General features: G+C 29.4%; 1 protein-coding gene across 3 annotated transcripts in view; it reads left to right on the plus strand.

The window, feature by feature from the left end:
• The window catches only part of LOC111685137 (putative inorganic phosphate cotransporter), a 36,656-nt gene extending 20,538 nt beyond the window's left edge, over positions 1-16,118 (plus strand). For 2 of the 3 annotated variants that reach the window (XM_046954453.1, XM_046954454.1), the window contains 6 exons: positions 10,211-10,392; positions 11,817-11,906; positions 11,975-12,448; positions 12,512-12,794; positions 14,605-14,846; positions 14,916-16,118. In XM_046954453.1, the coding sequence (XP_046810409.1) occupies positions 10,211-10,392; positions 11,817-11,906; positions 11,975-12,448; positions 12,512-12,794; positions 14,605-14,846; positions 14,916-15,131 (1,487 nt within the window). In that variant the 3' untranslated portion in view covers positions 15,132-16,118. Of the gene's footprint in view, positions 1-3,244; positions 3,445-10,210; positions 10,393-11,816; positions 11,907-11,974; positions 12,449-12,511; positions 12,795-14,604; positions 14,847-14,915 lie in introns of those variants that run through there. The other variant, XM_023447375.2, reaches the window with a different exon arrangement.
• The last annotated feature ends 223 nt before the right edge of the window (positions 16,119-16,341 follow it).

Below are 16,341 nucleotides of genomic sequence, written 5' to 3' on the forward strand. Positions count from 1 at the left end.
CTCGTCTAAAGTACAGACTTCTTTATACACACTACTTTACAGTACGTTATAAACCAGACTATAATACAACCAGATCGTTGTAATACACTTTAGTCCACTCTATGGCTTAGACTTTAGTCTATAATATTAGCTTTAATATTATAGTCAAACTAGTTATAAACTAGGCTTTAGTTCATATTTTAAACTAGACTTTAGCTTAAACTACACACTAGACCAGACTACAAGTTAAACTATTGAATACACTATAGACCAGACTATACCCTATCTTATAGTCTATACTATAAACCACACTATAAGACTTTAGTCCAAACTGAAGGATATACTGTTGTTCACATTATGGGTCATTCTTTTGACTATAGTCCAGATAATAAACTAGGCTATAGTAAAGACTACAGACTGAATAGAGTATAGTTTATATTATACACTAGACCAGACTGTAAATCATACCATAGTCCAGACTATAGTTCAGTATATAGTGCAGACTCTAGACCAGAGTAAAAACTTGTCTATAGTCCAGACTGTAAACAAGTCTATAGTACAGACTATAGCCCAAACTATGGACAACAGTTCAAAATTAGTTGAATAGAACTAAAGTGGAGCTGGAACTGAACAAGAACTAAACTAGAACTGATCTAGAATTGAAATAGAACTGAACTAGAACTGAACTAAGTAGAACTAAACTAGAACTGAACTAGAACTGAACTAGAACTGAACTAGAACTGAACTAGAACTTAACCAGAACTTAACTAGAACTGAACTAGAACTGAACTAGAACTGTACAAGAACTGAAATAGAACTTAACCAGAACTTAACTAGAACTGAACTAGAACTGAACTAGAACTGAACTAGAACTGAACTAGAACAGAACTAGAACAGAACTAGTACAGAACTAGAACAGAACTAGACCTGAACTAGAACTAGAACTGAACTAGAACTGAACTAGAACTGAACTAGAACTGAACTAGAACTGAACTAGAACAGAACTAGAACAGAACTAGAACAGAACTAGAACAGAACTAGAACAGAACTAGAACAGAACTAGAACAGAACTAGAACAGAACTAGAACTGAACTAGAACTGAACTAGAACTGAACTAGAACAGAACTAGAACAGAACTAGAACAAAACTACAACAGAACTAGAACAGAACTAGAACTGAACGAGAACTGAACTAGAACTAAACTAGAACTGAACTAGAACTGAACTAGAACTGAACTAGAACTGAACTAGAACTGAACTAGAACTGAACTAGAACTGAACTAGAACTGAACTAGAACTGAACTAGAACTGAACTAGAACTGAACTAGAACTGAACTAGAACTGAACTAGAACTGAACTAGAACTGAACTAGAACTGAACTAGAACTGAACTAGAACTGAACTAGAACTGAACTAGAACTGCACTAGAACTGAACTAGAACTGAACTAGAACTGAACTAGAACTGAACTAAAACTAAACTAGAACTGAACTAAAAGTGAATTAGAACAGAACTAGAACAGAACTAGAACAGAACTAGAACAGAACTAGAACAGAACTAGAACAGAACTAGAACAGAACTAGAACAGAATTAGAACAGAACTAAAACAGAACTAGAACAGAACTAGAACAGAACTAGAACAGAACTAGAACAGAACTAGAACAGAACTAGAACAGAACTAGAACAGAACTAGAACAGAACTAGAACAGAACTAGAACAGAACTAGAACAGAACTAGAACAGAACTAGAACAGAACTAGAACAGAACTTGAACTAGAACAGAACTGTAACAGAACTAGAACAAGAACAAAACTAGAACAGAACTAGAACAGAACTAGAACAGAACTAGAACAGAACTAGAACAGAACTAGAACAGAACTAGAACAGCACTAGAACAGAACTAGAATAGAACTAGAACAGAACTAGAGCAGAACTATAACAGAACTAGAACTAGAACAGAACTAGAACAGAACTAGAACAGAACTAAAACAGAACTAGAACAGAACTAGAACTGAACTAGAACGGAACTAGAACTGATCTAGAATTGAACTAGAACTAAACTAGAACACCTTTTTAAGTTAATAAACATTTTTTATAGTTTTGTTTTTTTTTTATTTATTTTTTGTTAAACTCAACTACAGTAAAATTAAAAAAAAAACAAAAACAAATCCCGAGCACTAAATCTCCAAAAAAATACAGTTTGTTTAAAAAAAACGAGCGTTAAGAAAAGAAAACAATAACAATAACATGCTATTTATTACCTTCCTACCCTTTACAAATCTTTCACCTAAAAGCTTTGAATAAAAAAAGCTTTTGCAAAGAAAACAATAACAACAAACGAAATGTAAACACTCAAACACACACACACAGCAGAAAGCGGGCCCCCTTTTACTGCCCCTCGCTAAAAACACACACTAATACAAGACAGACAGACAGACAGCAGCAACAACAACAACAACAAAATAATTTGTTAAAGAACTAAAGCAAAAAAGCGACGAGACGATAAAAACTTTGGCGTAACCGATAGACAAGTGTCAGTTGGTCTATAGAACGCGCGCCAAATAGTAGAAATATATAAATTTAAACAATTTTTCTCAAAAAAAAAATAAATAAAAATAAATTACAATTTAAAATAAAATATTACAAAAATTAATTTTCAAAAATATAAAAATTGCAATCAAGCCTAAAGAACAACAACAACAAAAAAAGCATTTCCGTAATATTTATTCAATTACGGCGCAGAGTGTAAAAAAGAGGAAACGATCGTTCGTAAAAAAGAACAAGAAACAACAACAATAAGCTTAATACCACAAGCAATAACAAAAACACAAGAATTTCAGAAAAAAGCACATTTCATTTTAAAAACTAAAACATTTTAGAAATTCTTTAGAAAATATTGAAATCAGTTTAAATTCAAACATATACGGTGACAGTCATATTTACGACCGATCGCTGCAAAATAAAAAAAAAAATTAAATAAAATTTAAATAAATACAAAAGCAACAACAAACATAAGTTATACAGCAACCATTTTGAAAAACTAAATTTTTTTATAAAAAAAAAATAAAATTAAATTTTTAAGAACTTTACGGTAGAACATGAAATGGTTTAAACGTGTGCGTAAAAAGTGTATTTAATACTTTTTCTTAAACAAAATTTACATTAAACAACGTCCAACACCAAATATAAAAAAGTTTTTTTTTTTCCCAAAAAAACTTAAAAAATTACGCTTATTTTTTTACAAAAAAAAAATAACTTTAAAAAACTCTACTGTGTTAAGTGTTTATATATAAGTTTTTAACTTTTATCTCATAAATTATTTTAAATTTAACTTTAAAAAAAAAAACCAAAACAAATACAACAAAAATGCCTGCTGTACGTCCTACCATAAACCGTGAACGCAACGGTCACGTCCTGGTCTGGGATCAGAATAGCTTTAATGAGATTTTCGAAGAAAATCGTCCAAGAGGTGAATTTTATTTTTTTTTTTTTATTTAAATTATTAAAAAAATTAAATATTTCAAATAGTTTTCATTTTCTTACTTTCTGTTTTATATAAAGACATTTTTTTAAAATTTAGTTTTTTCACGTGCTTTTTTCGAAAAAAAAACTTTTACGACACTTTATTTTGCTATTGCACAATAGACAGGCGACTCGCTCACTACTCGTGTACAGTAAACAAGCTATTTGTTAGTGTTAGTGTATGGGTTTGTGTGTGTTTAAAAAAAAATAATTAAAAAAAACTAAAATAATGTTTAAACAAAAACGAACTATAAATGAGCTAAATTTAAAATAGAGAAGAAACAAGTTACGGGTTCAGAACTATAACAGAACTAGAAGAGAATTAGAAAAGAACTAGAACAAAACTAGAACAGAACTAGAACAGAACTAGAACAGAACTAGAACAGAACTAGAACAGAACTAGAACAGAACTAGAACAGAACTAGAACAGAACTAGAACAGAACTAGAATAGAACTAGAACAGAACTAGAACAGAACTAGAATAGAACAGAACTAGAACAGAACTAGAATAGAACTAGAACAGAACTAGAACAGAACTAGAACAGAACTAGAACAGAACTAGAACAGAACTAGAACATAACTAGAACATAACTTGAACAGAACTAGAACAGAACTAGAACAGAACTAGAACAGAACTAAAACAAAACTAAAACAACTACAACAGAACCAGAACTAGAACAGAACTAGAACAGTACTAGAACAGAACTAGAACAGAACTAGAACAGAACTAAAACAAAACTAAAACAACTACAACAGAACCAGAACTAGAACAGAACTAGAACTGAACTAGATCTGAACTAGAACAGAACTAGAGCAGAACTAGAACAGAACTAGAACGGAACTAGAACAGAACTAGAACAGAACTAAAACAAAACTAAAACAACTAGAACTGAACTAGAACTGAACTAGAACTGAACTAGAACTGAACTAGAACTAAACTAGAACTGAATTAGAACTGAACTAGAACTAAACTAGAACTGAACTAGAACTGTACTAGAACTGAAATAGAACTGAACTAGAACTGAACTAGAACTAGAACTGAACTAGAACTGAACTAGAACTGAACTAGAACTGAACTAGAACTGAACTAGAACTGAACTAGAACTGAACTAGAACTGAACTAGAACTGAACTAGAACTGAACTAGAACTGAACTAGAACTGAACTAGAACTGAACTAGAACTGAACTAGAACACGAACAGAACTAAAATTGGACTAGAATAGAAAGTAAGTAGAACTGATTTAGAACAAAACTCGAATTGGAACTGAACTAGAATAGAACTAGAAGTTATAAATAGTATTTCTGTAATTTTGCAGTAAAAACTTCAAATTCAGAATGAACAAGATATAATTTAATGATTTGAAAAGTGTCTTCGAAGGCTGGCAAAAATGCGCAGTTTTCCACCTGAAATATTTTCACTAAAATCTCCAGCTTATTTATTCTAAATTATGTTGATAATTAATCAAAAACAAAAAACTATTTTTAACCTATTATTAACAAATTGAGTGATTATTTAGATTAATAAAAATAACTATATAGACTAATTAAGTCATACATACTCAAAGTTCTACAAATTATTAGAAAACCCATCAATAAATAAAATTTTTATTTCACAATACGTCAGTAATTGAAAAAAAAATAATTAATTATGTAAATAAAATATTTATTTTTACTTTGACGACCCGACCACCTGCCTTTCCTCTACACTTCAATTGACACTTACTTGTCACATACTATTGAAGTGAAAATATTTGTAAAAAAAAAACAATAGACAAATTTAATTAAAGAAATGATTTACTTTATTAATAAACTTAAAGTGACAATTAATTAGAAGTAAAAAATATAAATCAATAAAATGTTTTTTTTGAAATATTATTGTTATGAAGAGGTTATTGTTGTCAAAATGTGCTGTCAACTTTGTTAGTTTTAAGGAATGTCAAACTGACACGCAGTTAAGGGATAGAGAGTTTTTAAAAACTTTTGGAAGATGACATTTTTGTTTTCAAATCCAAAAGAGGGAAAGATTTGACTTGTTAGCTTTGCCAACTATTGACGTATTTAAACGGAAATTGTTTATTTAAATTTCTTTGAGCTCTCTCTTCTGGCAGGGTGTGTTTTAATTATTGTAATGTTTATTTTTATAAATTTTTCAATACTACTTAAGTAGACATTTAGTCAGCATTCTATTTTTTAGTTCTTTTTTGCTCTATATATTTCTTTTTTATTAAAATTCTATAACTATTGCCTTGCATTGACGTACGAAATACTTATTCTCTGATAAGCCAAATAGTTTAAGGAGTGTTTTACAAATTTCCGCATTAATTTCATCTTCATTTTGAAAACATTTGTTATGTTTTTTGTTTTCAAAATTAATTCAATTTACTTTAAAATATATAATTTTTTTTTTATAATTTCTTTAAATTCCATGACTTAACAATAAATTTTTATTCAAAATGATAAGAAATATTTTGATAGATCAGCAAAAACAAAATGTTGCAATTAACACGTGTGCAAAAATTGTTTTAAAAGTGTTTTTTGTTAAAAAAAAAAAACAACAACAACAGCAATAATTCAAAATTAAAACAGACTGTTTTGAAGTATGTTATGTCAAAATGAAATGAAACAAAAGTTGGCAATATCTTTAAGAGGTTTGACAACTTGACGTACTTGTTATAAACAAATATGTTTATTAAACATAAAGTCACTATGAAACTTTTTTATATAATTTTGTTACAAAATTTTAACATTTTACTAAAATTCTTTTGAATTCTATAATTTTCCAACAATTTGTTTTTTGGGTTTTGTTTGTTTTTTAGTTAGTTTTTATATAAAAAAACAAATCATTTTAATATAAATAGAACAATATACAAGTTTGACTAATTGTTTATATAATCATTATAATGCGACATATGATAAATTGTTATATTTTCCCCCCCAAAAAAAAAAAAAAAAATAATAAACGACGTTATCATAGATAGTAGTTAATTATAATGAAAGACGTAATCTAATGTTGAATCTAATAATAAAGTCCATTTTACATTATATCACAATTAATATGATCTGTCAAAAGTTTGTGTAAAAGAGAATGAATGCAATACTTAGGAGAGAGAAAACGCATGAAAAATTTGACAGAAAATATGCATTTCTATGATCAGGGATGCATTTCTATAAAACACATACAGAAAAATATGAAACAGCTGTTTTTATTCTACTTTGTTATTGTCTTAAAGCACTATTATTCTCTCTTTTAAAAATTACCGTTAGAAAACCAATGAAAATCTAAAACAACAAGAAATTTCTAGTTTTTTTACAATTTTTCAAAAAAAAAGTTGTTAATACTTTTTAGGAAAAATCTCCAAATTTTTTATTTATATCTAGATTAGGTTGATAGCAGGATGTATACTACATCAATTCCGAAGAAATACACCTAGACCACAATCGGGCCTGTTGTGAGCTCCTTATCATGAAAAAAAGGGAACTTAATGAATTATTTTTCAGGGTTCAGTGTTCGAAGTTTCCTGAACGTAATTCCTAAGAATCTTCCAATCAGTGTTAGTCAGAAATGTTATTTTCCGAATAACATCACTTCCAAGATACTTGGATCTAAGTTCGACGATTGCCTGACAGAGGCATAGAAAATGCTTTAGAGTTTCACTGATGCTATGCATACGTCTGAATGCGCACGTCAAATTTTGCATAAATGTGCTCGTAATCCTGTGTGTCAACTCAGAATACTCCTTGCTCATTTTAAGGAGATTTTTCGTTTTGCTCCTATCAGGGTCTGTCTGCCCATAGGGTTTTCATGGTTCTCAACTCTTATGGAATGGTCTCACCCATATTTTTAGTTTAGCTTTTGTTGTTTAATTACTATAAAAGACTAAAATTTGGATTTAAGAGCAAATTTTTAAAGTTTTTAGTTTAAGTTGGCAACGCAATTTTCTTAATATTCCACAATTTTTGAAAATTTCTATAATTGTTTATAGATTTTACTAAATTTTACGTAAATTTTACTTTAAAAACTTTTTTAACACTTTTTTTCTAATATTAAAATTTTTAGTTGGCAAAGCGATTTAAGAAAAATTTCAATTGCAATACATTTGTTCAGTGATATTCTCTACAATATGATGAAAAAATCCTTTAAATAATGTTTTAAAAGCAATTTTAAGAGATTTTCTGATCTAAGTTGGCAATGCGTTTTAATAAAAAGTTCTTGAATAGTACACAATTTTTAAAAAAGTTAATGGAAAAAATTATATTAAGCCTAAGAATTATCTTTAACATTAACAAATGAACATATTTGCAAAATTTAACTTTTAAGTTGGTAATGCGATTTTGTTAAATAAAGAAATTATGGCAATTTTTTAACTGCTATCGCTATATGTTTGCTTAAATAAAATAAAAATAGCATTTTAAAATAAATTTTAAATGATTTTAACACAAAAGTTGGCAATGCGAAAATGAAAGTTATAGGAAATTTTAATTTATTTCAAAATTTTAATTATTTTTTAAATTCAATCTAATTGGGTTAAACTTAAATAAAATTAAAAATGAATTTTCAAACAAATTTTACTTGATTTTAACATAAAAGTTGGCAATGCGAAAATGACAATTATAAGAAATTTTACAATTTTAATGATTTGTTTTAACAAAATCAAATAAAACCTTATATAATATACAAATTCTCAAATTTTAAGTTTGAGGTTGGCAATGCGATTTTGTTAAGTAATGAAATAATTCAAAGTTTTTAATTAAAAATTACTTGTATTTGTTGTAATATATATAAAATTATTATTTAAAGCATTTTTTTTAAATAAATTTGTAAATTTAGTTGGCAATGCGAATATTAAATAATGAAGAATTTTTGAATATGTGATAATTTTCTATAAAATTTCTTTATTGAATTTAATGAAAATAAACTAAATTAATAAACATATTTTCAATCGTTTTATTGCTAAGTTGGCAACGCGTTTTTTTATGAAATATGAAAATAATAAAGAATTTCTATTAGTAATGATTACATTTTATTAAAAAAAATATTATTAACTTAATGTTTAAACAATTTTAAACGATTTTTATATATAAGTTGGCAACTCAATTGTTTTTTTTTAAATTTCATTCTTTAAACGAATTTCCCTTGAATTTGTCCAAAATAGTTTCCGTAACTCACACCTTAAACTAGGGTTCTTTAGTTGAAACGAAAAGTCGACTTTTCGACTTTTTCCGACATTTCGACTTTTTTCGACTTTCTTCCGACTTTTTTCGACTTTCTTCCGACTATTTTCGACTTTTTCCGACTTTTCGACTTTTTCAGACTTTCGACTAAATTCGACTTTTTTCGACTTTTATCGACTTTTTTCAACTTTTATCGACTTTTCGACTTTTTTCGACTTTTATCGACTTTTTTTGACTTTTTCCAACTTTTTTCCGACTTTTTCCGACTTTTTCCGACTTTTTTTCGACTTTTTCCAACTCTTTTCGACTTTTCGACTTTTTCCGACTTTTTCCGTTTTTTCGACTTTTTTCGACTTTTATTAACAAAGTCGACTTTTTTCATAGACGATAGTCGAGTTATCGGCTTTTTTGGAACAAATAGTCGACTTCGATTTTTTCCGACTTTTTTCGACTTTTTCCGAATTTTTCCGACTTTTTTCAACTTTTTCCGACTTCTCGACTTTTTTCGACTTTTTTTGACTTTTTCCAACTTTTTCCGACTTTTTTCGACTTTTTCCGACTTTTTCCGACTTTCCGACTTTTTTCGTCTTTTCGACTTTTTTCGACTTTTATTTACAAAGTCGACTTTTTTCATAGACGATAGTCGAGTTATCGACTTTTTTGGAACAAAATAGTCGACTTCGACTTTTCGACAAAAAGTCGATTGTTCGATTATTCGAAAGTCGATTTATAGAACCCTACCTTAAACACGTGTTGCTTTTTATTTTAAAATAATTACAAAAAAATCTTCTAAAAATAGAATATTTAAAATTAAACTAACACACACACACAAACAAACACCTTATCAAAATGCCGGCTATCCCAACATAATAATGAACGACGTATGTATCTCTACGCAAAACTTTTAATATGAATAATTTATAATCATAGCCCAAGGCATTATAAAGATAAAGTTGATATTTATGTTTTTTGCTAAAAAATTTCAAGAAATAACACCCACAGCATTTTAAATTAGATAAAAAAACCAATGATTTTTCTTCCACCAATTTAACACGTGAAGTCATGGGTTTAATTTTGAAATAATACTGTAAACTATTTGAATACATTTTTTTTGTATTCATATTTAAATAGCACTTAGCACTTTTTAAGATTCTATTAACATTAAGATAATTGTGCTAAATAATTTTTTCTTTAAAAATACAGTAGTTTAGCATTGTGTTAAAATCTGAGGGAAAAAGAATCTACTTCTTTCAATGACTAATGTGCTAAAATGTACAACATAACACGCGTTATTTCAAAGAGTTTTTCGAATTTCTTCTAAAAGCTTTGAAAACGTTTTAGAAAATAAACTTTTTAAACAGATAATCTTATTGTTGTTTTATATAATTTGAAAAAAAACAAATTTGTTGCTGAGCTAAAACTATCGAATCATGTTTACAATCATATTTTGAAATCTTTTATAGAAATTGTTTATTTTCGAATAATAATTATTTATAAATGATGTCTATAATTTTGTTGTTTTCTTTTCTTCTCTATTTCAGGTCTCTTTCAAACCCGCTACTTTGTCACGTTTATGCTCTTTTTGGGCATGGCCAATGCCTATGTGATGCGTACCAATATGTCGGTAGCCATTGTAGCTATGGTCAATCATACCGCCATTACAGCTGGTAATGATGATGTTGTTTGGGATGATGAATGTCCTGATTCAAATTATTCAGAAGTGGTAAGTTTTTGAGCAAAACTTTTCTAATAAAAATTCTTTCATAGCCTCATCCGTAGTTAGGACTATGGACTCAGTACAAGACTATATACTAATGTATAGAGAAAGCTATAGATAGATCTATAGTCAGGATTATAGACAGATCTATAGTAAAGACAATAGACAGATCTATAGTCAAGACTAATGATAGATATATAGACAATAGACAGATCTATAGTCAAGACTATAGACAGATCTATAGTCAAGACTATAGAAATATCTATAGTTAAACTATAGACAGATCTATAGACAATACTATAGACAGATCTATAGTCAAGACTATAGATAGATCTATAGTCAAGACTATAGACAGATCTATACTCAAGACTATAGACAGATCTATAGTCAAGACTATTGACAGATCTATAGTCAAGACTATAGACAGATCTATAGTCAAGACTATAGACAGATCTATGGTCAAGACTATAGACAGATCTATAGTCAAGACTATAGACAGATCTATAGTCAAGACTATAGACAGATCTATAGTCAAGACTATAGACAGATCAATAGTCAAGACTATAGACAGATCTAAAGTCAAGACTATAGTCAGATCTATAGTCAAGACTATAGACAGTTCTATAGTCAAGACTATAGTCAGATCTATAGGCAAGACTATAGACAGTTCTATAGTCAAGACTATGGACAGTTCTATAGTGAAGACTATGGACAGTTCTACAGTCAAGACTATGGACAGATCGATATTCAAGACAATAGACTGATGTATAGTGAAGACTAATCTACAGTGACTATAGACTGATCTACAGTGACTATAGACTGATGGATCTTAAGTCTGGACTTTCGAAACTCAAGACTATAGACCGATCTATAGTCAAGTCTGATCTATAGTTGTACACTGTCATATAGGCAAGACAATAAGGCTTATCTATAAATTTATAGACTGATCTATAGTCAAGATTATCGACTGATCTTTACATAGTTAAGACTATAGACAGATCTATAGACCAGATAGATAGACTGATCTACAGTCGTTGATAAAAACTAATATATAATCAAGATTATGGACTGATATATAGTCTATTTATAGGCATGACTGTAGACCGATCTACGGTTAATGCTATATACTGAGTATGGACTGATCAAGTCAAAACTGTAGACTGATCTAATGTCAAGACTTTAGACTGATCTATAGGAAATATAACAGACTGATCTGTAGTCAGAACTTTAGACTGATCTATAGGCAAGACTTTAGACTGATCTTTATTTAAGTTTATAGCCTTGTCTATTAGACTAAAAACTAATGTATAGTCCAGACTACAAACAGACTTTATAATCTACACTAAAGACTGATATCTAAACTAATTTTAAGAAAAATTACCTCCTTCTCCTTTAAAATTAAAAAATTTGCATTTTTTTTTACCTTTTAGGATCATGGACAAGATGGTGAATTTGCTTGGGATTCTGCTCTACAAGGTTATATTCTATCATCATTCTTCTATGGCTATGTACTCACACAGGTTAGTTTTTTTAACCCCCTCCCCCCCAAAACCCTTCACAAACTCTAATAATACGATTCTTTCTTTAGATTCCCTTTGGCATGTTGGCCAAGAAATACGGTTCCCTTAACTTTCTCGGCTGGGGTATGTTAATCAATTCCGTTTTTGCTTTTCTGGTGCCCGTAGCCGCTCGCGAAGGTGGTGTCTGGGGTTTGTGTGTGGTACGTTTCATTCAGGGTTTGGGCGAAGGACCCATTGTGCCCTGTACGCATGCTTTGCTGGCCAAATGGATACCACCCAATGAAAGATCACGTATGGGTGCTGCGGTATATGCAGGTGCACAATTTGGTACGATCATTTCTATGCCCTTGTCGGGCTTGTTAGCTGAATACGGTTTCGATGGAGGCTGGCCCTCAATTTTCTATGTATTTGGTGCTGTTGGTACAATCTGGTCGGTGGCTTTCTTGATCTGGGTCTATGAGGATCCCTCTTCACATCCCAAGATCGATGAACGTGAAAAGAAATATATCAATCATTCGCTGTGGGGTACCAATGATATTAAGGTGAGTTTCTTAAGGCTGAACTTTGTTTGAGAAATATGTTTTAACTATTATATGCCATTTTAGATTCCTCCCATCCCCTTCAAGGCTATCTGCAAGTCTTTGCCCTTCTATGCCATTTTGTTTGCTCACATGGGTCATAATTACGGTTATGAAACTTTGATGACTGAATTGCCAACCTATATGAAGCAGGTGTTACGTTTCTCTTTAAAATCGAATGGTTTATTGTCTTCTCTCCCCTACTTGGCTATGTGGATCTTCTCTATGAGTATTTCGGTGGTTGCCGATTGGATGATCTCTTCAAATCGCTTTAATCATACTTCTACTAGAAAGATTATGAATTCAATTGGTAAGTTAAGAGATATAAAAGAAATCTGTGTCAAATTTTGACATATAGATATGTCTGTAGTCTGAACTTTTTACCGGTCAATAGTTTTGACTGCAGAAAAGTCGATAGTCTTGAGTAGTTATTAATCTATTGTTTTAACTATAGAATGGTCTATAATCTAAAGACTTGACTAAAGAATTGCCTATTGTCTTGACTATAGAATACTCTATGGTCTTGACTATAGAATAGTCTATGGTCTTGACTATAGATTAGCCTATAGTCTTGACTATAGATTAGCCTATAGTCTTGACTATAGATCTGTCTTGTCTAAAGTCTTGACTAGAGATCTGTCTATAGTCTTGACTAGCGATTTGTCTATAGTATTGTCTATAGATCTGTCTACAGTCTTGACTATAAATCGGTCTATAGTCTTGACTATAGATCGGTCTATAGTCTTGACTATAGATCTATAGTCATGACTAGAGATCTGCCAATAGTCTTGACTGTAGATCAGTCTATAGTCTTCACTATAGATCAGTTTATAGTCTTGACTATAGATTAGTTTATAGTCTTGACTATTGATTAGGCTATAGTCTTTATTATAGATTAGTATATAGTCTTGACTATAGATCCGTCTATAGTCTTGAATATAGATCTGTCTACAGTCTTGACTATAGATCTGTCTATAGTCTTGTTTATAGATCTGTTCATAGTCTTGTTTATAGATCTGTTCATAGTCTTGTTTATAGATCTGTCCATAGTCTTGACTATAGATCAGTCTATAGTCTTGACTATAGATCAGTCTATGACTTGACTATAGATCAGTCTATAGTCTTGACTATAGATCAGTCTATATTCTTGACTATAGGTCAGTCTATATTCTTGACTATAGGTCAGTCTATAGTCTTGACTATAGATCAGTCTATAGTCTTGACTATAGATCAGTTTATAGTCTTGACTATAGATCAGTCTATAATCTTGACTATAGATCAGTCTATAGTCTTGACTATAGATCTGTCTATAGTCTTGTTTATAGATCTCTCCATAGTCTTGACTATAGATCTCTCCATAGTCTTGACTATAGATCAGTCCATAGTCTTGACTATAGATCAGTCTATAGTCTTGACTATAGATGAGTCTATAGTCTTGACTATAGATGAGTCTATAGTCTTGACTGTAGATCAGTCTATAGTCTTGACTATAGATCAGTCTATAATCTTGACTATAGATCAGTCTATAGTCTTGACTATAGATCAGTCTATAGTCTTGACTATAGATCAGTCTATAGTCTTGACTTTAGATCAATCTATAGTCTTGACTATAGGTCTGTCTATAGTCTTGACTATAGGTCTGTCTATAGTCTTGACTATAGATCTGTCTATAGTCTTGACTATAGGTCTGTCTATAGTCTTTACTATAGATCTGTCTATAGTCTTAACTACAAATCTTTCTATAGTCTTGACTATAGATTAGTCTCTAGTCTTGACTATAGATTAGTCTATAGTCTTGACTATAGATTAGTCTATAGTCTTGACTGTAGATTAGTCTATAGTCTTGACTATAGTCTTGAATCTATTCTTGACTATAGATAAGTCTTTGGTCTTGACTATAGTAAAGTCTTTGGTCTTGACTATATATTAGTCTCTAGTGTTGTGTATATATCTTTCTATAGTCTTACCTATATATAACTTTAGATCTATATATATGCCATCTTAACTATATATCGGTCTTATGGCTTGCTTATAGATAAGATCTGTTGCAATTTGTTCATTGTTTAGGATTTTGTTTAGATTATTTATTGATAATTATTTGATTTTCTTCTTCTCTTTAGGTCAATATGGTCCCGGTATTGCCTTAATTGCGGCCTCTTACACCGGCTGTGATCGTGTCTTAACTTTGGCCATCTTAACTATTGGTGTGGGTCTTAATGGTGGTATTTATTCTGGTTTCAAAATCAATCATTTAGATTTGACACCACGTTTTGCCGGTTTCCTAATGGCCATCACAAATTGTTCGGCCAATTTGGCTGGTCTCTTGGCACCCATTGCCGCTGGCAATTTAATTCATAATCAGGTAATGTCACAATAAAATTATACTCTTTTGTTTTTGGAGGGAAATAATTAATGTATTCTTCTCTTATAGCCCACAATTGCTCAATGGCAAAAGGTATTCTTTATTGCAGCTGGTATTTATATTGCTGCCGGTACCTTCTATAACTTGTTTGCATCGGGTCAACGTCAACCTTGGGATAATCCTGATAATGATGAAAAAGACTCAAATACCTTGGAGTCACAACATCAAACTAGTCCTCCCACAATTACAGGGTTACGTCCCGCTGCCATTACCGCCACCCAATAGTATATAGATATAATTTAAACTTATTATTAATATTATTATTATTTAACAAAGAAAATACAAAAAAGGCTAAGTTAGTAATTGTTTTAGTTAATAAGTTTAAAAACTAATACAAATTTAAAAAAAAACCCCGCGAAAAAGAGAAGAAACCACAAACCAATTAAATTAAATTTAAAGAAAGTTAAAAAGAAGGCTAGAAAAAAGACAAATCAGGAATTACCAGGAACATAATAAAATTAAAAAGAAAGTTTAAAACTAATAAAAACAAAACTATTTAAGTTATTTATTAAAGTTAAGTAAAAAAATTTAAATCAAAAAATTTTAAAAAATTTAAAAAAATATAGCACGAAATGTCAGTATAATTAAAATATTATAATTATTTTTAATACAAAAATAAAAACAAGAAAATGTTACCTCATTGTTGCAAAAGAATAACAAATTATAGACAATTTCATTTTGTAAATTATTTTGTTAAACGTTTTTTGTTTAAAAGAAAAAAAAACAACTTCTTAAATTAAAACATTAAACAAATTTAATTAACTTTATTGTCTAGCTACCATGTAGATTTCATTATTATTATAAATATATTAATTATTTTGCATAATTTTTTTTCATTTTCTCTATATGTGATAGTTAAATCAAAACAAGAAAAAGCTGTTAATTTTTTTTATTAATATTTTTGTTAAATTAATTAAATAATGTAATTCAAAAAAAAAACATTACCTAACATAAGTAAAATGTTTAATTTTATTATTTTTTTTTTTTAATTTGTAAATTTTATTTTTCTCTTCTTTTTTAAAAAAAAATGTTAAAATTGTATTTGTATACAACAATTATTGATATATTTGCTTGATTAATTGAAAGAATTATAAGAGAAAAAAAAGAACAAGAAAAGATTTTTTTTATTTTTTACAAAAAACAAAAGACAATAATAAATTGATAATTTTTTTTTTTGGAAAAAGAAAAAATTATTAAACAAAACCACAAACTAAAAACTTTTGGCAGTTTTATTTTAAATTTGAACTCTAAAGAATTAGTAATGTTTCTAGATAAATTTATCGGGGGGTTATGAAATAAGATAATACACATTTATGAACAAATTTTCCATTCTATATATCTATCTATCTATCTATCTATCTATCTATCTATCTATCTATCTATCTATCTATCTATCTATCTATCTATCTATCTATCTATCTATCTATCTATCTAT

Source organism: Lucilia cuprina, chromosome 6 (genome assembly GCF_022045245.1).
Source record: "Lucilia cuprina isolate Lc7/37 chromosome 6, ASM2204524v1, whole genome shotgun sequence".
Lineage (NCBI taxonomy): Eukaryota > Metazoa > Arthropoda > Insecta > Diptera > Calliphoridae > Lucilia > Lucilia cuprina.